General features: G+C 56.0%; 1 protein-coding gene across 1 annotated transcript in view; it reads right to left on the reverse strand.

Annotated features, from left to right (window-relative positions):
• The window catches only part of LOC132385451 (nucleoside diphosphate kinase A-like), a 75,117-nt gene that overhangs the window by 52,137 nt on the left and 2,106 nt on the right, over window positions 1–20,874 (reverse strand). Inside the window, exons 2-3 of the mRNA XM_059957529.1 lie at window positions 17,466–17,613; window positions 3,433–3,534 (exon numbers count right to left, since the gene is read on the reverse strand). Coding sequence (XP_059813512.1) covers window positions 3,433–3,534; window positions 17,466–17,582 — 219 coding nt within the window. The 5' untranslated portion in view covers window positions 17,583–17,613. The remainder of the gene's footprint in view (window positions 1–3,432; window positions 3,535–17,465; window positions 17,614–20,874) is intronic.

A 20,874-nucleotide genomic window follows, 5' to 3' on the forward strand; every position in this document is an offset into this window, starting at 1 on the left:
TCTCTCCCTCCCCTCTCTCACCCATTTCTATCTTGCCCCCCCTCTCGTCCCCCACTCTCTCCCTCCTTTTCCCCTCTATCCCCCTCCCTACCTCTCCTTCTCTCCCCCTCTCTCTCACCCTCTCACTCTCTCTCCTCTCTCACCCTCTCTCTCTCCCTCACTCACACTCTCACACCCTGTCTCTCTCTCTGCTCTCTCCCTCCCCCACTCCCCTTTCCACCTCTCTCTCCCCTCTCCCTCACCCTTTCTCTCTCTACCCCTCTCTCTCCCACCCCTTCCCTCACTCATTTCTATCTTCCCCCTCTCTCTTACCCTCTATCCCTCTCTCCACTCTCCCCCTCTCGTCCTCTCCCTCTCTGACCCCCACCTTTTCCCCTCTCCCTCCACGTCCTCATTCACTCCCCCCTCCCCTCTCTCTGCTTTCTCCCCCTCTTTACCTCTCTCCAACCCCTCTTTTTCCCCACACTCTCTCCCCTGCTCTCCCTCCAATCTCTCCTCTATCTCCCTCCCTCTGTCACTCCATCTCCCTCTTCCTACCTCTCCTTCTCTATCCCCCACTCCTTCCTCCCCCCACTCTTCCACCTCTCCCTCTTTCACTCTCTCACTCTCTCCACCCTTTTTCTCTCACTCTCCCTACCCGTTTCTTCCATTTCTCTCACACCACTGCTCTCTTCCTCCTCTCTCCCTTACCTACTCATTCTCTCCCTCTCTTCTCCCGCTCTTTCCCCCTCTCTCCCCTCTCTCACCCATTTCTATCTTCCCTCTCTCTCCCCTCTCTCTCCCTGCTCTCCCTCCCTCCTGGTCTCCTCCTCTCCCTCTATCCCTCTCCCCCTTCTCTCTACACCTCTGCCTCCTTTCTCTACCCTCTTTCCTTCCTCTCTCCCCCTATCTTTCTTTACCCCATCTCTCTCCCTCTCTCACCCCTCGCTCTCTCTCACACCCCCTCCCTCTTCCTCCCTCTCTCCCTGCATCATATTCTGCATGGAGGTTGGTGACCAGTGGAGTGCCTCAGGGATCTGTTCTGGGACCCTTACTCTTCATGATTTTTATAAATGGCCTGGATGAGGAAGTGGAGGGATGGGTTGGTAAATTTTCTGATGACACAAAGGTTGGAGGTGTTGTGGATAGTGTGCGGGGCTGTCAGAGGTTACAGTGGGACATTGATAGGATGCAAAACTGGGCTGAGAAGTGGCAGATGGAGTTCAACCCAGACAGTGTGAAGTGGGTCAAATATGATGGCAGAATATAGTATTCATGGTAAGACCCTTGGCAGTGTGGAGGATCAGAGGGATCTTGGGGTCCGAGTCCATAGGATGCTCAAAGCAGCTGCGCAGGTTGACTCTGTGGTTGAAAAGGCGTATGGTGTATTGGTCTTCATCAATCGTGGAATTGAATTTAGGAGCCAAGAGGTAATGTTGCAGCTATATCGGACCCTGGTCAGACCCCACTTGGAGTACTGTGCTCAGTTCTGGTCGCCTCACTACAGGAAGGATGTGGAAACCATAGAAAGGGGTGCAGAGGAGATTTACAAGGATGTTGCCTGGATTGGGAAGCATGCCTTATGAGAATAGGTTGAGTGAAGTCGGCCTTTTTTCCTTGGAGTGACGGAGGATGTGATGTGACCTGATAGAGGTGTACAAGATGATGAGAGGCATTGATTGTGTGGATAGTCAGAGGCTTTTTCCCAGGGCTGAAATGGTTGCCACAAGAGAACACAAGTTTAAGGTGCTGGGGAGTGGGGACAAAGGAGATGTCGGGGAAGATTTTTGCTCAGAGAGTGGTGAGTGTGTGGAATGGGCTGTCGGCAACGGTGGTGGAGGCGGATACGACAGGGTCTTTTAAGAGACTTTTAGATAGGTACATGGAGCTTAGGAAAATAGAGGGCTATAGGAAAGCCTAGTAATTTCTAAGGCAGGGACATGTTCGGCACAGACTTTGTGGGCCAAAGGGCCTGTAGGGTGCTGTAGGGTTTCTATGTTTCTATGTTTCTCTCTCCTCCTCTCTCTCCTCCTCTCTCCCTCCCTTCCTCCCCCTTCTCTCCCCATCCCTCTCTCACTCTCCCCACCCTACTCTCTTCCCCCTCTCTCTCTCCCCCTCAATCTTCCCCCATTCTCTACACCTTTCTCTCTCCCTTTCTCTCCTCTTTCTTACCCGCTCTCTATCTCTGACCTCTTTCTACCCCCTCTCCCACTCTCCCCCACGTCTTACCCCCTCTACCCCTCTTTCTCCTCTCTCCCTGCCTCTCCGTATCCCTCCCCTCTCTCCTTTCCCATCCCCTCTCCCTCCCCCTCTGTACTTCTCCCTCCCCTATGCCCTCTCTTCCTCTCTCTCACTTCTCTCCTTCACCACACTCTCCCCCTCCCTCTCTACCTGCTCTCCCCATCTCCCCGTCTCTCTCCCCACCATCCCTCCCACTCTGCCTTCATCTGTCTCCCTCTCCCTCTCCCGTCTCTCCCTTCTTTCTATTCCCCCTCCCTCTCTCTCATTCTCCCTACCCCACACTCTCTCCCTCTCTCCTCACCCTCCCTCCCTCTCTCTCTCTCTCTCCCCTTCTCTCCCTCTCCCCACCCCCCCTCTCTCCCCTTCTCTCCCCCTCTCCCTGCTCTCTCCCTCTGTCTCTCTCCCTCTCTTTCTCTCTCACTCTCCCCACCCCACTGTCTCTCTCCCCTCGTCATCCCTCTCTCTCCCCCTCTCCCTCCCTCCCTCCCTCTCTCTCTGCTCTCTTTACCCCCCTCCTCCCTCTTCCCACTCTCTCTCTCTCTCCCATCTTTCTCTCACCTATCTCCCTCACTCCTCCCTCTTCTCCCTCTCACCAGGCAGGGTTTGGGGGCTTTGGATTTTGGCTGTCTGAGAAGAGAAAAGGTCCCAGCTTGTGTATCTGATGTTGAACCGTCCATGTGAGACTTTCTCAAAGGCCTTGTGGAGAACAGCACTGGTGCATCCCTGATTATTGTCGGATCCCTGGGGCTCGCAGGAGTCCGGAATGACAATCACTTCATCCGAAAACTTCAGGTTATTTGGGAGTACGGAAAAGCACTCAAACAGGAGGCAAAGTCCAGAAAAAGCAGGGAAATGGACCTTTGAAACATCCATCAGTTTTGTAGAAATCTGAAGTAATTCCTGAGGTGAAAATAAACCGGCTACGTAATTAAAACTATGACATCACGTGGGTGATGTGCTAACACTTAACCGATGAAAAATGAGAAACCGTTAGTTTACCTGCTGTACCGTTTTCTGCCACAGAGTGGAGATGAACCACCATTTACTGTGAAAAAAACATGTTTGTAAAAAGAACAAATCTTATACAAACTAATATTTTTAAAATAACAGTGGTTTCCAACACATTCATCAACTTTCACTGTCAATTTTGTGAAAAATCCAATGAAGTTGGTGAGAAAATTTCTTGTTTGAACTGAGCGCCAGTGAACGTACCATTGCAACAAACGGACCGGAGGATGTGAATTTGCAGAGACCGCTGTAAAAAGGCCTGTCCTTCAGCTCGATGTAATGCTGTCTCGCCAGATCTTCAGAAGGCTGCGTGAGATCGGGTCAAAATTAGACGCAGGTTCCCAAAGAAAACGCATTTGCTGACAATAACTCCCAATTAAGCGTGTGGAAAAACACTGAGGACAAGACAAGCTTGGTGTTGTGGTGAGTGTCGGTGTTACAGTGAGGGGTGTGGGGGTGTGTCAGTGTCACGGTGAGGGGAGTGGGGAGTGTCAGTGTCACAGTGAGGGGTGTGGGGTGTGTCGATGTCACAGTGAGCGGTGAGGGGTGTGTCGGTGTCACAGTGAGTGGTGTGGGGTGTGTCGGTGTCACAGTGAGGGGTGAGGGGTGTGTCGGTGTCACAGTGAGTGGTGTGGGGTGTGTCGGTGTCACAGTGAGGGGTGAGGGGAGTGTCAGTGTTACAGTGAGGGGTGAGGGGTGTGTCGGTGTCACAGTGAGTGGTGTGGGGGTGTGTCGGTGTTACAGTGAGGGGTGAGGGGTGTGTCAGTGTCACAGTGAGGGGTGTGGGGTATGTCAGTGTCACGGTGAGGGATGTGGGGAGTGTCGGTGTCACAGTGAGGGGTGAGGGGAGTGTCGGTGTCACTGTGAGGGGTTTGGGGTGTGTCGATGTCACAGTGAAGGGGGGGGTGTGGGGAGTGTCACAGTGAGGGGTGTGGGGAGTGTCAGTGTCACAGTGAGGGTGTGGGGTGTGTCGGTGTCACAGTGAGGGGTGTGGGGAGTGTCAGTGTCACAGTGAGGGGGTGTGGGGAGTGTCAGTGTCACAGTGAGGGGTATGTCGGTGTCACAGTGAGGGGTGTGTCAGTGTCACAGTGAGGGGTGTGGGGAGTGTCGGTGTCACAGTGAGGGGTGTGGGGAGTGTCGGTGTCACAGTGAGGGATGTGGGGATGTGTCGGTGTCACAGTGAGGGGTGTGGGGTGTGTCGGTGTCACAGTGAGGGGTGTGGGGTATGTCGGTGTCACAGTGAGGGGGTGTGTCAGTGTCACAGTGAGGGGTGTGGGGAGTGTCGGTGTCACAGTGAGGGGTGTGGGGAGTGTCGGTGTCACAGTGAGGGGTGTGGGGAGTGTCGGTGTGACAGTGAGGGGGTGTGGGGGAGTGTCACAGTGAGGGGTGTGGGGAGTGTCAGTGTCACAGTGAGGGTGTGGGGTGTGTCGGTGTCACAGTGAGGGGTGTGGGGAGTGTCAGTGTCACAGTGAGGGGTGTGGGGAGTGTCAGTGTCACAGTGAGGGGTATGTCGGTGTCACAGTGAGGGGTGTGTCAGTGTCACAGTGAGGGGGTGTGGGGAGTGTCGGTGTCACAGTGAGGGGTGTGGGGAGTGTCGGTGTCACAGTGAGGGATGTGGGGATGTGTCGGTGTCACAGTGAGGGGTGTGGGGTGTGTCGGTGTCACAGTGAGGGGTGTGGGGTATGTCGGTGTCACAGTGAGGGGTGTGTCAGTGTCACAGTGAGGGGTGTGGGGAGTGTCGGTGTCACAGTGAGGGGTGTGGGGAGTGTCGGTGTCACAGTGAGGGGGTGTGGGGAGTGTCGGTGTGACAGTGAGGGGTGTAGGGGTGTGTCGGTGTCACAGTGAGGGGTGAGGGGGTGTGTCGGTGTTACAGTGAGGGGTGTGGGGGAGTGTCGGTGTCACAGTGAGGGGTGTGGGGTATGTCGGTGTCACAGTGAGGGGTGTGGGGGAAGTGTCGGTGTCACAGTGAGGGGTGTAGGGTGTGTCGGTGTCACAGTGAGGGGTGAGGGGTGTGTCGGTGTTACAGTGAGGGGTGTGGGGGAGTGTCGGTGTCACAGTGAGGGGTGTGGGGTATGTCGGTGTCACAGTGAGGGGTGTGGGGTGTGTCGGTGTCACAGTGAGGGGGTGTGTGGGGAGTGTCAGTGTCACAGTGAGGGGTGTGGGGAGTGTCGGTGTCACAGTGAATGGTGTGGGGTGTGTCAGTGTCACAGAGAGGGGTGTGGGGTGTGTCAGTGTTACAGTGAGGGGTGTGGGGTGTGTCGGTGTCACAGTGAGGGGTGAGGGGTGTGTCAGTGTCACAGTGAGGGGGTGTGGGGAGTGTCGGTGTCACAGTGAATGGTGTGGGGTGTGTCAGTGTCACAGTGAGGGGTGTGGGGAGTGTCGGTGTCACAGTGGGGGGTGTGGGGTGTGTCGGTGTTACAGTGAGGGGTGTGGGGAGTGTCGGTGTCACAGTGAGGGGTGTGGGGAGTGTCGGTGTCACAGTGAGGGGTGTGGGGAGTGTCGGTGTCACAGTGAGGGGTGAGGGGAGTGTCGGTGTCACAGTGAGGGGTGTGGGGTGTGTCAGTGTCACAGTGAGGGGGTGAGGGGTGTGTCGGTGTCACCGTGAGGGGGTGTGGGGTGTGTCAGTGTCACAGTGAGGGGGTGAGGGGTGTGTCGGTGTTACAGTGAGGGGTGTGGGAGTGTCGGTGTGACAGTGAGGGGTGTGGGGAGTGTCGGTGTCACAGTGAGGGGTGTGGGGTGTGTCAGTGTCACAGTGAGGGGTGAGGGGTGTGTCGGTGTCACCGTGAGGGGGTGTGGGGTGTGTCAGTGTCACAGTGAGGGGTGAGGGGTGTGTCGGTGTTACAGTGAGGGGGTGTGGGGAGTGTCGGTGTGACAGTGAGGGGTGTGGGGAGTGTCCGGTGTCACAGTGAGGGGTGTGGGGTGTGTCGGTGTTACAGTGAGGGGGTGTGGGGAGTGTCGGTGTCACAGTGAGGGGGTGTGGGGAGTGTCGGTGTTACAGTGAGGGGTGTGGGGTGTGTCGGTGTTACAGTGAGGGGTGTGGGGAGTGTCGGTGTTACAGTGAGGGGTGTGGGGGAGTGTCGGTGTCACAGTGAGGGGTGTGGGGAGTGTCGATGTCACAGTGAGGGGTGTGGGGAGTGTCGGTGTTACAGTGAGGGGTGTGGGGAGTGTCGGTGTCACAGTGAGGGGTGTGGGGTGTGTCGGTGTCACAGTGAGGGGTGTGGGGAGTGTCGGTGTTACAGTGAGGGGTGAGGGGTGTGTCGGTGTCACAGAGAGGGGTGAGGGGAGTGTCGGTGTCACAGTGAGTGGTGTGGGGAGTGTCAGTGTCACAGTGAGGGGTGTGGGGAGTGTCGGTGTCACAGTGTGGGGTGTGTCAGTGTTACAGTGAGGGGTGTGGGGTGTGTCAGTGTCACAGTGAGGGGGTGTGGGGAGTGTCGGTGTCACAGTGGGGGGTGTGGGGAGTGTCGGTGTCACAGTGAGGGGTGTGGGGTATGTCGGTGTCACAGTGAGGGGTGTGGGGTGTGTCGGTGTCACAGTGAATGGTGTGGGGTGTGTCGGTGTCACAGTGAGGGGTGTGGGGTGTGTCAGTGTTACAGTGAGGGGTGTGGGGTGTGTCGGTGTCACAGTGGGGGGTGTGGGGTATGTCGGTGTCACAGTGAGGGGTGTGGGGAGTGTCGGTGTCACAGTGAGGGGTATGGGGAGTGTCGGTGTCACAGTGAGGGGTGTGGGGAGTGTCGGTGTTACAGTGAGGGGTGTGGGGAGTGTCAGTGTCACAGTGAGGGGTGTGGGGAGTGTCGGTGTCACAGTGAGGGGTGTGGGGAGTGTCGGTGTCACAGTGAGGGATGTGGGGAGTGTCGGTGTCACAGTGAGGGGTGAGGGGTGTGTCCGTGTTACAGTGTGGGGTGTGTCAGTGTCACTGTGTGGGGTTTGGGGTGTGTCGGTGTCACAGTGAGTGGTGTGGGGAGTGTCAGTGTTACAGTGAGGGGTGTGGGGAGTGTCCGTGTTACAGTGTGGGGTGTGTCGGTGTCACAGTGAGGGGTGTGGGGAGTGTCAGTGTTACAGTGAGGGGTGTGGGGAGTGTCCGTGTTACAGTGTGGGGTGTGTCGGTGTCACAGTGAGGGGTGTGGGGTGTGTCAGTGTTACAGTGAGGGGTGTGGGGTGTGTCAGTGTTACAGTGAGGGATGTGGTGAGTGTCGGTGTCACAGTGAGGGGTGAGGGGAGTGTCGGTGTTACAGTGAGGGGTGTGGGGTGTGTCGGTGTTACAGTGAGGGGTATGGGGTGTGTCGGTGTCACAGTGAGGGGTGTGGGGAGTGTCGGTGTTACAGTGAGGGGTGTGGGGAGTGTCAGTGTCACAGTGAGGGGTGTGGGGTGTGTCAGTGTCACAGTGAGGGGTGTGGGGAGTGTCGGTGTCACAGTGAGGGGTGAGGGGAGTGTCGGTGTTACAGTGAGGGATGTGGGGAGTGTCAGTGTCACAGTGAGGGGTGAGGGGAGTGTCGGTGTTACAGTGAGGGATGTGGGGAGTGTCAGTGTCACAGTGAGGGATGTGGGGAGTGTCAGTGTTACAGTGAGGGGTGTGGTGAGTGTCGGTGTTACAGTGAGGGGTGTGGGGAGTGTCGGTGTCACAGTGAGGGATGTGGGGAGTGTCAGTGTCACAGTGAGGGGTGTAGGGTGTGTCAGTGTTACAGTGAGGGGTGTGGGGAGTGTCAGTGTCACAGTGAGGGGTGAGGGGTGTGTCGGTGTCACAGTCAGGGGTGTGGGGAGTGTCGGTGTCACAGTGAGGGGTGTGGGGAGTGTCGGTGTCACAGTGAGGGGTGTGGGGTGTGTCCGTGTTACAGTGAGGGGTTTGGGGTGTGGCGGTGTCACAGTGAGGGGTGTGGGGAGTGTCAGTGTTACAGTGAGGGGTGTGGGGTGTGTCAGTGTTACAGTGAGGGGTTTGGGGTGTGGCGGTGTCACAGTGAGGGGTGTGTCAGTGTCACAGTGAGGGGTTTGGGGTGTGGCGGTGTCACAGTGAGGGGTGTGGGGAGTGTCAGTCTTACACTGAGGGGTGTGGGGAGTGTCAGTGTTACAGTGAGGGGTGTGGGGAGTGTCGGTTTCACAGTGACGGGTGTGGGGAGTGTCGGTGTCACAGTGAGGGGTGTGGGGTGTGTCAGTGTTACAGTGAGGGGTGTGGGGAGTGTCGGTGTCACAGTCAGGGGTGTGGGGAGTGTCGGTGTCACAGTGAGGGGTGAGGGGAGTGTCGGTGTCACAGTGAGGGGTGTGGGGTGTGTCAGTGTCACAGTGAGGGGTTTGGGGTGTGTCGGTGTCACAGTGAGTGGTGTGGGGTGTGTCGGTGTCACAGTGAGGGGTGTGGGTTGTGTCGGTGTCACAGTGAGGGTGTTTGGGTTGTGTCGGTGTTACAGTGAGGGATGTGGGGAGTGTCGGTGTCACAGTGAGGGGTGTGGGGAGTGTCCGTGTTACAGTGAGGGTTGTGGGGTGTGTCCGTGTTACAGTGAGGGGTGTGGGGAGTGTCGGTGTTACAGTGAGGGGTGTGGGGAGTGTCGGTGTTACAGTGAGGGGTGTGGGGGAGTGTCAGTCTTACACTGAGGGGTGTGGGGAGTGTCAGTGTTACAGTGAGGGGTGTGGGGAGTGTCGGTGTTACAGTGAGGGGTGTGGGGAGTGTCAGTCTTACACTGAGGGGTGTGGGGAGTGTCAGTGTTACAGTGAGGGGGTGTGGGGAGTGTCGGTGTTACAGTGAGGGGGTGTTGGGGAGTGTCAGTCTTACACTGAGGGGTGTGGGGAGTGTCAGTGTTACAGTGAGGGGGTGTGGGGAGTGTCGGTGTTACAGTGAGGGGTGTGGGGAGTGTCAGTCTTACACTGAGGGGTGTGGGGAGTGTCAGTGTTACAGTGAGGGGTGAGGGGTGTGTCAGTGTCACAGTGAGGGGTGTGGCGGTGTCACAGTGAGGGGGTGTGGGGAGTGTCGGTGTTACAGTGAGGGGTGTGGGGAGTGTCAGTCTTACACTGAGGGGGTGGGGAGTGTCAGTGTTACAGTGAGGGGTGTGTGGGGTGTGACGGTGTCACAGTGAGGGGTGTGGGGAGTGTCGGTGTTACAGTGAGGGGTGTGGGGAGTGTCAGTCTTACACTGAGGGGTGTGGGGAGTGTCAGTGTTACAGTGAGGGGTGTGGGGAGTGTCGGTGTCACAGTCAGGGGGTGTGGGGAGTGTCGGTGTCACAGTGAGGGGTGAGGGGTGTGTCCGTGTTACAGTGAGGGGGTGTGGGGAGTGTCAGTCTTACACTGAGGGGTGTGGGGAGTGTCAGTGTTACAGTGAGGGGTTTGGGGTGTGTCGGTGTCACAGTGAGGGGTGTGGGGAGTGTCAGTGTCACAGTGTGGGTGTGTCGGTGTCACAGTGAGGGGTGAGGGGAGTGTCGGTGTTACAGTGAGGGGTGAGGGGAGTGTCGGTGTCACAGTGAGGGGTGTGGGGAGTGTCAGTCTTACACTGAGGGGTGTGGGGAGTGTCAGTGTTACAGTGAGGGGTTTGGGGTGTGTCGGTGTCACAGTGAGGGGTGTGGGGAGTGTCAGTGTCACAGTGTGGGGTGTGTCGGTGTCACAGTGAGGGGTGAGGGGAGTGTCGGTGTCACAGTGAGGGGTGAGGGGAGTGTCAGTGTTACAGTGAGGGGTGTGGGGAGTGTCCGTGTTACAGTGTGGGGTGTGTCGGTGTCACAGTGAGGGGTGTGGGGTGTGTCGGTGTTACAGTGAGGGGTGTGGGGTGTGTCCGTGTTACAGTGAGTGGTGTGGGGTGTGTCGGTGTCACAGTGAGGGGTGTGGGGAGTGTCGGTGTCACAGTGAGTGGTGTGGGGTGTGTCGGTGTCACAGTGAGGGGTGTGGGGAGTGTCAGTGTTACAGTGAGGGGTGTGGGGAGTGTCCGTGTTACAGTGTGGGGTGTGTCGGTGTCACAGTGAGGGGTGTGGGGTGTGTCAGTGTTACAGTGAGGGGTTTGGGGGTGTGTCGGTGTCACAGTGAGTGGTGTGGGGAGTGTCAGTGTTACAGTGAGGGGTGTGGGGAGTGTCCGTGTTACAGTGTGGGGGTGTGTCGGTGTCACAGTGAGGGGTGTGGGGTGTGTCAGTGTTACAGTGAGGGATGTGGTGAGTGTCGGTGTCACAGTGAGGGGTGTGGGGGTGTGTCGGTGTCACAGTGAGGGGTGTGGGGAGTGTCGGTGTCACAGTGAGGGGTGTGGGGTGTGTCGGTGTCACAGTGAGTGGTGTGGGGAGTGTCGGTGTCACAGTGAGTGGTGTGGGGTGTGTCGGTGTCACAGTGAGGGGTGTGGGGAGTGTCGGTGTCACAGTGAGGGGTGTGGGGTGTGTCGGTGTCACAGTGAGGGGTGAGGGGAGTGTCGTGTCACAGTGAGGGGTGAGGGGAGTGTCGGTGTCACAGTGAATGGTGTGGGGTGTGTCAGTGTCACAGTGAGGGGTGTGGGGAGTGTCGGTGTCACAGTGGGGGGGTGTGGGGTGTGTCGGTGTCACAGTGAGGGGTGTGGGGAGTGTCAGTGTCACAGTGAGGGGTGTGGGGTGTGTCAGTGTCACAGTGAGGGGTGTGGGGTGTGTCGGTGTCACAGTGAGGGGTGTGGGGAGTGTCAGTGTCACAGTGAGGGGTGAGGGGTGTGTCGGTGACACAGTGAGGGGTGTGGGGTGTGTCAGTGTCACAGTGAGGGGTGAGGGGAGTGTCGGTGTCACAGTGAGGGGTGTGGGGTGTGTCGGTGTCACAGTGAGGGGTGTGGGGTGTGTCGGTGTTACAGTGAGGGGTGTGGGGTGTGTCAGTGTCACAGTGAGGGGTGAGGGGTGTGTCAGTGTTACAGTGAGGGGTGTGGGGTGTGTCAGTGTCACAGTGAGGGGTGTGGGGTGTGTCAGTGTCACAGTGAGGGTTGTGGGGAGTGTCGGTGTGACAGTGAGGGGTGTGGGGAGTGTCGGTGTCACAGTGAGGGGTGTGGGGTATGTCGGTGTCACAGTGAGGGGTGTGGGGAGTGTCAGTGTCACAGTGAGGGATGTGGGGAGTGTCGGTGTCACAGTGAGGGGTGTGGGGAGTGTCGGTGTCACAGTGAGTGGTGTGGGGTGTGTCGGTGTTACAGTGAGGGGTGTGGGGTGTGTCGGTGACACAGTGAGGGGTGTGGGGTGTGTCAGTGTCACAGTGAGGGGTGTGGGGTGTGTCAGTGTCACAGTGAGGGGTGTGGGGTGTGTCGGTGTCACAGTGAGGGGTGAGGGGAGTGTCGGTGTTACAGTGAGGGGTGAGGGGTGTGTCAGTGTTACAGTGAGGGGTGTGGGGTGTGTCAGTGTCACCGTGAGGGGTGTGGGGAGTGCCGGTGTCACAGTGAGGGGTGTGGGGAGTGTCGGTGTTACAGTGAGGGGTGTGGGGAGTGTCAGTGTCACAGTGGGGGGTGTGGGGTGTGTCAGTGTCACAGTGAGGGGTGTGGGGAGTGTCGGTGTCACAGTGGGGGGTGTGGGGAGTGTCGGTGTCACAGTGGGGGGTGTGGGGAGTGTCGGTGTCACAGTGGGGGGTGTGGGGTGTGTCGGTGTCACAGTGAGGGGTGTGGGGAGTGTCGGTGTCACAGTGAGGGATGAGGGGTGTGTCGGTGTCACAGTGAGGGTTGTGGGGTGTGTCGGTGTCACAGTGAGGGGTGAGGGGTGTGTCGGTGTCACAGTGAGGGTTGTGGGGTGTGTCGGTGTCACAGTGAGGGGTGTGGGGAGTGTCGGTGTCACAGTGAGGGGTGTGGGGAGTGTCGGTGTCACAGTGGGGGGTGTGGGGTGTGTCAGTGTCACAGTGGGGGGTGTGGGGTGTGTCAGTGTCACAGTGAGGGGTGTGGGGAGTGTCGGTGTCACAGTGGGGGGTGTGGGGTGTGTCGGTGTCACAGTGGGGGGTGTGGGGTGTGTCAGTGTCACAGTGAGGGGTGTGGGGTGTGTCAGTGTCACAGTGAGGGGTGAGGGGCGTGTCGGTGTCACAGTGAGGGGTGTGGGGAGTGTCGGTGTTACAGTGTGTGGTGTGTCGGTGTCACAGTGAGGGATGTGGGGAGTGTCATTGTCACAGTGAGGGGTGTGGGGTGTGTCGGTGTCACAGTGAGGGGTGTGGGGAGTGTCAGTGTTACAGTGAGGGGTGTGTCAGTGTCACAGTGAGGGGTGTGGGGCGTGTCGGTGTCACAGTGAGGGGTGAGGGGCGTGTCGGTGTCACAGTGAGGGGTGTGGGGTGTGTCGGTGTCACAGTGAGGGGTGTGGGGAGTGTCGGTGTCACAGTGAGGGGTGTGGGGAGTGTCAGTGTCACAGTGGGGGGTGTGGGGTGTGTCAGTGTTACAGTGTGTGGTGTGTCAGTGTCACAGAGAGGGGTGTGGGGTGTGTCGGTGTTACAGTGAGGGGTGTGGGGAGTGTCAGTGTCACAGTGAGGGGTGTGGGGTGTGTCGGTGTCACAGTGAGGGGTGTGGGGAGTGTCAGTGTCACAGTGAGGGGTGTGGGGAGTGTCGGTGTCACAGTGAGGGGTGTGGGGAGTGTCAGTGTCACAGAGAGGGGTGTGGGGTGTGTCGGTGTTACAGTGAGGGGTGTGGGGTGTGGCGGTGTCACAGTGAGGGGTGTGGGGAGTGTCAGTGTCACAGAGAGGGGTGTGGGGTGTGTCGGTGTTACAGTGAGGGGTGTGGGGTGTGTCGGTGTCACAGTGAGGGGTGTGGGGAGTGTCGATGTCACAGTGAGGGGTGTGGGGAGTGTCGGTGTTACAGTGAGGGGTGTGGGGTGTGTCAGTGTTACAGTGAGGGGTGTGGGGTGTGTCAGTGTTACAGTGAGGGATGTGGTGAGTGTCGGTGTCACAGTGAGGGGTGTGGGGAGTGTCAGTGTCACAGTGAGGGGTGTGGGGAGTGTCGATGTCACAGTGAGGGGTGTGGGGAGTGTCGGTGTTACAGTGAGGGGTGTGGGGAGTGTCGGTGTCACAGTGAGGGGTGAGGGGTGTGTCGGTGTCACAGTGAGTGGTGTGGGGTGTGTCGGTGTTACAGTGAGGGGTATGGGGAGTGTCGGTGTTACAGTGAGGGGTGTGGGGAGTGTCGGTGTCACAGTGAGGGATGTGGGGTGTGTCGGTGTCACAGTGAGGGGTGTGGGGAGTGTCGGTGTTACAGTGAGGGGTATGGGGTGTGTCGGTGTCACAGTGAGGGGTGTGGGGAGTGTCAGTGTCACAGTGAGGGGTGTGGGGTGTGTCGGTGTCACAGTGAGGGGTGTGGGGTGTGTCGGTGTTACAGTGAGGGGTGTGGGGTGTGTCGGTGTTACAGTGAGGGGTGTGGGGTGTGTCGGTGTCACAGTGAGTGGTGTGGGGTGTGTCGGTGTTACAGTGAGGGGTGTGGGGTGTGTCGGTGTCACAGTGAGGGGTGTGGGGAGTGTCGGTGTCACAGTGAGGGGTGTGGGGAGTGTCGGTGTCACAGTGAGGGGTGTGGGGTGTGTCGGTGTCACAGTGAGGGATGTGGGGAGTGTCAGTGTCACAGTGAGGGGTGAGGGGTGTGTCGGTGTCACAGTGAGGGGTGTGGGGTGTGTCGGTGTCACAGTGAGGGGTGAGGGGAGTGTCGGTGTCACAGTGAGGGGTGTGGGGTGTGTCAGTGTCACAGTGAGGGGTGAGGGGAGTGTCGGTGTCACAGTGAGTGGTGTGGGGTGTGTCGGTGTCACAGTGAGGGGTGTGGGGAGTGTCGGTGTCACAGTGAAGGGTGTGGGGTGTGTCAGTGTCACAGTGAGGGGTGAGGGGAGTGTCGGTGTCACAGTGAGTGGTGTGTGGTGTGTCGGTGTCAAAGTGAGGGGTGTGGGGTGTGTCGGTGTTACAGTGAGGGGTGAGGGGTGTGTCAGTGTTACAGTGAGGGGTGAGGGGAGTGTCAGTGTCACAGTGTGGGGTGTGTCAGTGTCACAGTGAGCGGTGAGGGGTGTGTCAGTGTTACAGTGAGGGGTGTGGGGTGTGTCAGTGTCACAGTGAGGGGTGTGGGGAGTGTCGGTGTCACAGTGGGGGGTGTGGGGAGTGTCAGTGTCACAGTGAGGGGTGAGGGGTGTGTCAGTGTCACAGTGAGGGGTGTGGGGAGTGTCGGTGTCACAGTGGGGGGTGTGGGGAGTGTCAGTGTCACAGTGGGGGGTGTGGGGAGTGTCAGTGTCACAGTGTGGGGTGTGTCAGTGTCACAGTGAGCGGTGAGGGGTGTGTCAGTGTTACAGTGAGGGGTGTGGGGTGTGTCAGTGTCACAGTGAGGGGTGTGGGGAGTGTCGGTGTCACAGTGGGGGGTGTGGGGAGTGTCAGTGTCACAGTGAGGGATGTGGGGAGTGTCGGTGTCACAGTGGGGGGTGAGGGGAGTGTCAGTGTCACAGTGTGGGGTGTGTCAGTGTCACAGTGAGCGGTGAGGGGTGTGTCAGTGTTACAGTGAGGGGTGTGGGGTGTGTCAGTGTCACAGTGAGGGGTGTGGGGAGTGTCGGTGTCACAGTGGGGGGTGTGGGGAGTGTCAGTGTCACAGTGAGGGGTGTGGGGTGTGTCAGTGTCACAGTGAGGGGTGTGGGGAGTGTCGGTGTCACAGTGGGGGGTGTGGGGTGTGTCGGTGTCACAGTGAGGGTTGTGGGGTGTGTCAGTGTCACAGTGAGGGGTGTGGGGAGTTTCGGTGTCACAGTGAGGGGTGTGGGGAGTGTCGGTGTCACAGTGAGGGGTGAGGGATGTGTCGGTGTCACAGTGAGGGGTGTGGGGAGTGTCGGTGTCACAGTGAGGGATGTGGGGAGTGTCAGTGTCACAGTGAGGGGTGTGGGGAGTGTCGGTGTGACAGTGAGGGGTGAGGGGTGTGTTCGTGTTATAGTGAGTGGTGTGGGGAGTGTCGGTGTCACAGTGAGGGATGTGGGGAGTGTCAGTGTTACAGTGAGGGGTGTGTCAGTGTCACAGTGAGGGGTGTGGGGCGTGTCGGTGTCACAGTGAGGGGTGTGGGGAGTGTCGGTGTCACAGTGAGGGGTGAGGGGAGTGTCGGTGTCACAGTGAGGGGTGAGGGGTGTGTCGGTGTGACAGTGAGGGGTGTGGGGTGTGTCGGTGTCACAGTGAGGGGTGTGGGGAGTGTCAGTGTCACAGTGGGGGGTGTGGGGTGTGTCAGTGTTACAGTGTGTGGTTGGTATGTCAGTGTCACAGAGAGGGGTGTGGGGTGTGTCGGTGTTACAGTGAGGGGTGTGGGGTGTGTCGGTGTCACAGTGAGGGATGTGGGGAGTGTCGGTGTTACAGTGAGTGGTGTGGGGAGTGTCAGTGTCACAGTGAGGGGTGTGGGGTGTGTCAGTGTTACAGTGAGGGGTGTGGGGTGTGTTGGTGTCACAATGAGGGGTGTGGGGAGTGTCAGCGTTACAGTGAGGGATGTGGGGAGTGTCGGTGTTACAGTGTGTGGTGTGTCAGTGTCACAGAGAGGGGTGTGGGGTGTGTCGGTGTCACAATGAGGGGTGTGGGGTGTGTCAGCGTTACTGTGAGGGGTGTGGGGTGTGTCGGTTTTACAGTGAGGGATGTGGGGAGTGTCGGTGTTACTGTGAGGGGTGTGGGGTGTGTCGGTGTCACAGTGAGGGGTGTGGGGAGTGTCAGCGTTACAGTGAGGGATGTGGGTTGTGTCGGTGTCACAGTGAGGTGTTTGTGTTGTGTCGGTGTTACAGTGAGGGGTGTGGGGTATGTCGGTGTCACAGTGAGGGGTGTGGGGAGTGTCAGTGTCACAGTGAGGGGTGAGGGGCGTGTCGGTGTCACAGTGAGGGGTGTGGGGTATGTCGGTGTCACAGTGAGGGGTGTGGGGGGTGTCAGTGTCACAGTGAGGGGTGAGGGGTGTGTCGGTGTCACAGTGAGGGGTGTGGGGTGTGTCGGTGTGACAGTGAGGGGTGTGGGGTGTGTCGGTGTCACAGTGAGGGGTGAGGGGCGTGTCGGTGTTACAGTGTGTGGTGTGTCAGTGTCACAGAGAGGGGTTGTGGGGTGTGTCGGTGTCACAGTCAGGGGTGTGGGGAGTGTCAGTGTTACAGTGAGGGGTGTGGGGAGTGTCAGTGTCACAGTGAGGGGTGTGTCGGTGTCACAGTGAGGGGTGAGGGGAGTGTCGGTGTCACAGTGAGGGGTGTGGGGAGTGTCGGTGTCACAGTGAGGGGTGTGGGGTGTGTCAGTGTTACAGTGTGTGGTGTGGGGAGTGTCGGTGTCACAGTGAGGGGTGTGGGGTGTGTCAGTGTTACAGTGTGGAGTGTGGGGTGTGTCGGTGTCACAGTGAGGGGTGTGGGAGTGTCAGTGTCACAGTGAGGGGTGTGGGGAGTGTCGGTGTCACAGTGAGGGATGTGGGGAGTGTCGGTGTCACAGTGAGGGGTGTGGGGTGTGTCGGTGTCACAGTGAGGGGTGTGGGGAGTGTCGGTGTCACAGTGAGGGGTGTGGGGTATGTCGGTGTCACAGTGAGGGGTGTGGGGTGTGTCGGTGTCACAGTGAGGGGTGTGGGGTATGTCGGTGTCACAGTGAGGGGTGTGGGGTGTGTCGGTGTCACAGTGAGGGGTGTGGGGAGTGTCAGTGTCACAGTGAGGGGTGTGGGGAGTGTCACAGTGAGGGATGTGGTGAGTGTCGGTGTCACAGTGAGGGATGTGGGGAGTGTCAGTGTTACTGTGAGGGGTGTGTGTTGTGTCGGTGTTACAGTGAGTGGTGTGGGGTGTGTCAGTGTTACAGTGTGGGGTGTGTCAGTGTCACAGTGAGGGGTGTGTGTTGTGTCGGTGTCGCAGTAAGGGGTGTGTCGGTGTTACAGTGAGGTATGTGGGGTGTGTCCATGTTACGGTGGGGGGTGTGGGGTGTGTCCGTGTTACAGTGTGTGGTGTGGGGAGTGTCAGTGTCACAGTGTGGGGTGTGTCAGTGTCACAGTGAGGGGTGAGGGGTGTGTCGGTGTCACAGTGAGGGATGTGGGGTGTGTCCATGTTACGGTGGGGGGTGTGGGGTGTGTCCGTGTTACAGTGTGTGGTGTGGGGAGTGTCTGTGGTACAGTGTGTGGTGTGGGGAGTGTCGGTGTTACAGTGTGGGTTGTGCGGAGTGTTGGTGTCAGAGTGAGGGGTGTGGTGTGTGTCTGTGATCCAGAGTAGGCTGTGATTTATGAGATGTGTTGGTGTTGAGGTGTGTCAGTATTATCGTGAATGTTATGTCATTGTAATGGTGGGGCGTGTCACATCGATATGGTGTAGGATGTGTTGTCAATTGAGATTGGGGTATGGATTCAGTGTAAAGTGTAGCTCCCTGCCACTGTCTCTGAAAGATCCCACCTGCACCATTTTGATAGCCAGCAGCCTGAAGCCTCTACGTTCGAATCGGCTGATGATCTCTCCAATCAGTCCCCTCTGCACTCCATCCGCCTTCACCGCAATCATGGTTCGCTGCATCTCTTCGTGACTCCTGTCTCCGTTAGCGACCCTGGCGATGACATGCAGGGACATGTTCTAGGCTCATCGAATCTGCTCTGGCATTCTGTATTATCCCCCTCACTCTCTTTGCTGTTCTTGGTGACTAAGCCTGTCTGATGTGCGGTCAGGTCCGTGGATGGTTCTTGGAATGCAGTTTCGTCAGCTGTCGTGTTCCCTGCCTCCTCTCTCCTGCCCCTCGCACCTGCTCTCCTTCCTCTTCCTGAATCTGTTCTCTTTCATGCCTCCTCTGCCCTCTCTCCCAGGATCTCTCTCTCTCTCACTCCCTACATCGCTGTCTACTTCTTTGCACCCACCCTCTGTCCTGCCCTCTCTCCTTGTCTGACTCTCTTTCTGTGTCTTCCTCTTGCTCTCTCACCAGCTCTCTTGCTCTTTGTTCCATGTCCTGAATTCTCCCTCTCCCCCTCCTCCCCTCTCTACTCCCTTGCTTTCTCTCTCATTCCCTCGCACTCATTGCTGCCCTCTTCTTCACTCTCCTCTCACTCTGTCATTTTCTCTTTCTCTCTCTGTGCTCTCTCCCCTCCCTCTCCCATTCCCTCCCACTCTCTCTGCCTTTCATCAATCTTTCTCTACTCCCTCTCCCTCACTTCTTTTGCCCCCCCATCCCCCTCTCTCCTCCACTCTCCCCATGCCAGGACAGTTCCTTTTCCTAAGCAGTGAAGCTGATCAACACCTCCACCGAGTAGCCCACCTGGATTTCGTTGCTTCAGGTGCGATAGAATCGGAGGGGCAAGAGGAGGAGGTGTTGCGTTGCTTGTCCAAGAAAATATAACTGCGGTGCTTTGGCAGGATAGATTAGAGGGCTCATCTAGAGAGGCTATTTGGGTGGAATTGAGGAATGGGAAAGGTGTAGTAACACTTATAGAAGTGTATTATAGACCACCTAATGGGTAGCGAGAATTGGAGGAGCAAATTTGTAAGGGGATAGCAGATATTTGTAGTAAGCACAAGGTTGTGATTGTGGGAGATTTTAATTTTCCGCACAAAGTCTGGGAAGTCCATACTGTAAAAGGGCTGGATGGTTTGGAGTTTGTAAAATGTGTGCAGGATAGTTTTTTGCAGCAATACATAAAAGTACCAACTAGAGAAGAGGCAGTGTTGGATCTTCTGTTAGGGAATGAGATAGGTCAGGTGATGGAGGTATGTGTTGGGGAGCACTTCGGGTCCAGTGATCACAATGCCATTAGTTTCAATATAATTATGGAGAAGGATAGGACTGGACCGAGAGTTGAGATTTTTGATTGGAGAAAGGCTAACTTTGAGGAGATGCGAAGGGATTTAGAGAGAGTGAATTGGGACAATTTGTTTTATGGGAAAGATGTAATAGAGAAATGGAGGTCATTTAAAGGTGAAATTTTGAGGGTACAGAATCTTTATGTTCCTGTCAGGTTGAAAGGAAAGGTTAAGAGTTTGAGAGCGCCATGGTTTTCAAGGGATATTGGAAACTTGGTTCGGATAAAGAGGGAGATCTACAATAAGCAGCATGGAGTAAATGAGGTGCTCGAGGAAAAAAAGAATGTAAAATGAATCTTAAGAAAGAAATTAGAAAAGCTAAAACAAGATATAAATCCGAAGGGTTTCTACAGTTATATTAATAGCAAAAGGATGGTGAGGGATAAAATTGGCCCCTTAGAGAATCAGAGTGGACAGCTATGTGTGGAGCCGAAAGAGATGGGGGAGATTTTGAACAATTTCTTTTCTTTGGTATTCACTAAGGAGAAGGATATTGAATTGTGTAAGGTAAGGGAAACAAGTAGGGAAGTTATGGAAACTATGACAATTAAAGAGGAGGAAGTACTGGCACTTTTAAGGAATATAAAAGTGGATAAATCTCCAAATCCTGACAGGATATTCCCTCGGACCTTGAGGGAAGTTAGTGTAGAAATAGCAGGGGCTCTGAGAGGAATATTTCAAATGTCATTAGAAATGGGGATATTGCATATTGCTCATGTGGTTCCATTGTTTAAAAAGGGTTCTAAGAGTAAACCTAGCAATTTTAGGCCTGTCAGGTTGATGTCAGTGGTGGGTAAATTGATGGAAAGTATTCTTAGAGATGGTATATATAATTATCTGGGTAGACAGGGTCTGATTAGGAATAGTCAGCATGGACTTGTGCATGGAAGGTCATGTTTGACAAATCTTATTGAATTTTTTGAAGAGGTTACTAGGAAAGTTGACGAGGGTAAAGCAGTGGATGTTGTCTATATGGACTTCAGTAAGGCCTTTGACAAGGATTTGACAAGGTTAGTTAGGCAGGTTCAATCGTTAGGTATTAATATTGAAGTAGTAAAATGGATTCAACAGTGGCTGGATGGGAGATGCCAGAGAGTAGTGGTGGATAACTGTTTGTCAGGTTGGAAGCCAGTGACTAGTGGTGTGCCTCAGGGATCTGTACAGGGTACAATGTTGTTTGTCATATACATTAATGATCTGGATGATGGGGTGGTAAATTGGATTAGTAAGTATGCAGATGATACTAAGGTTGTGGATAATGAAGTAGGTTTTCAAAGCTTGCAGAGAGATTTAGGCCAGTTAGAAGAGTGGGCTGAATGATGGAGTTTAATGCTGATAAGTGTGAGGTGCTACATTTTGGTAGGACTAATCAAAATAGGACATACATGGTAAATGGTAGAGCATTGAAGAATGCAGTAGAACAGAGTGATCTAGGAATAATGGTGCATAGTTCCCTGAAGGTGGAATCTCATGTGGATAGGGTGGTGAAGAAAGCTTTTGGTATGCTGGCCTTTATAAATCAGAGCATTAAGTATAGGAGTTGGGATGCAACGTTAAAATTGTACGAGGCATTGGTGAGGCCGAATTTGGAGTATTGTGTACAGTTCTGGTCACCGAATTATAGGAAAGATATCAACAAAATAGAGAGAGTGCAGAGGAGATTTACTAGAATGTCACCTGGGTTTCAGCACCTAAGTTACAGGGAAAGGCTGAACAAGTTAGGTCTTTATTCTTTGGAGCATAGAAGGTTGAGGGGGGACTTGATAGAGGTATTTAAAATAATGATGGGGATAGATTGAGTTGACGTGGATAGGCTTTTTCCATTGAGAGTAGGGGAGATTCAAACAAGATGACATGATTTGAGAGTTAGGGGGCAAAAGTTTAAGGGTAACATGAGGGGGAATTTCTTTACTCAGAGAATGATAGCTGTGTGGAATGAGCTTCCAGTAGAAGTGGTAGAGGCAGGTTCGGTATTGTCATTTAAAGTAAAATTGGATAGGTATGTGGACAGGAAAGGAAT

Source organism: Hypanus sabinus, assembly GCF_030144855.1.
Source record: "Hypanus sabinus isolate sHypSab1 chromosome 24 unlocalized genomic scaffold, sHypSab1.hap1 SUPER_24_unloc_1, whole genome shotgun sequence".
Classification (NCBI taxonomy): domain Eukaryota; kingdom Metazoa; phylum Chordata; class Chondrichthyes; order Myliobatiformes; family Dasyatidae; genus Hypanus; species Hypanus sabinus.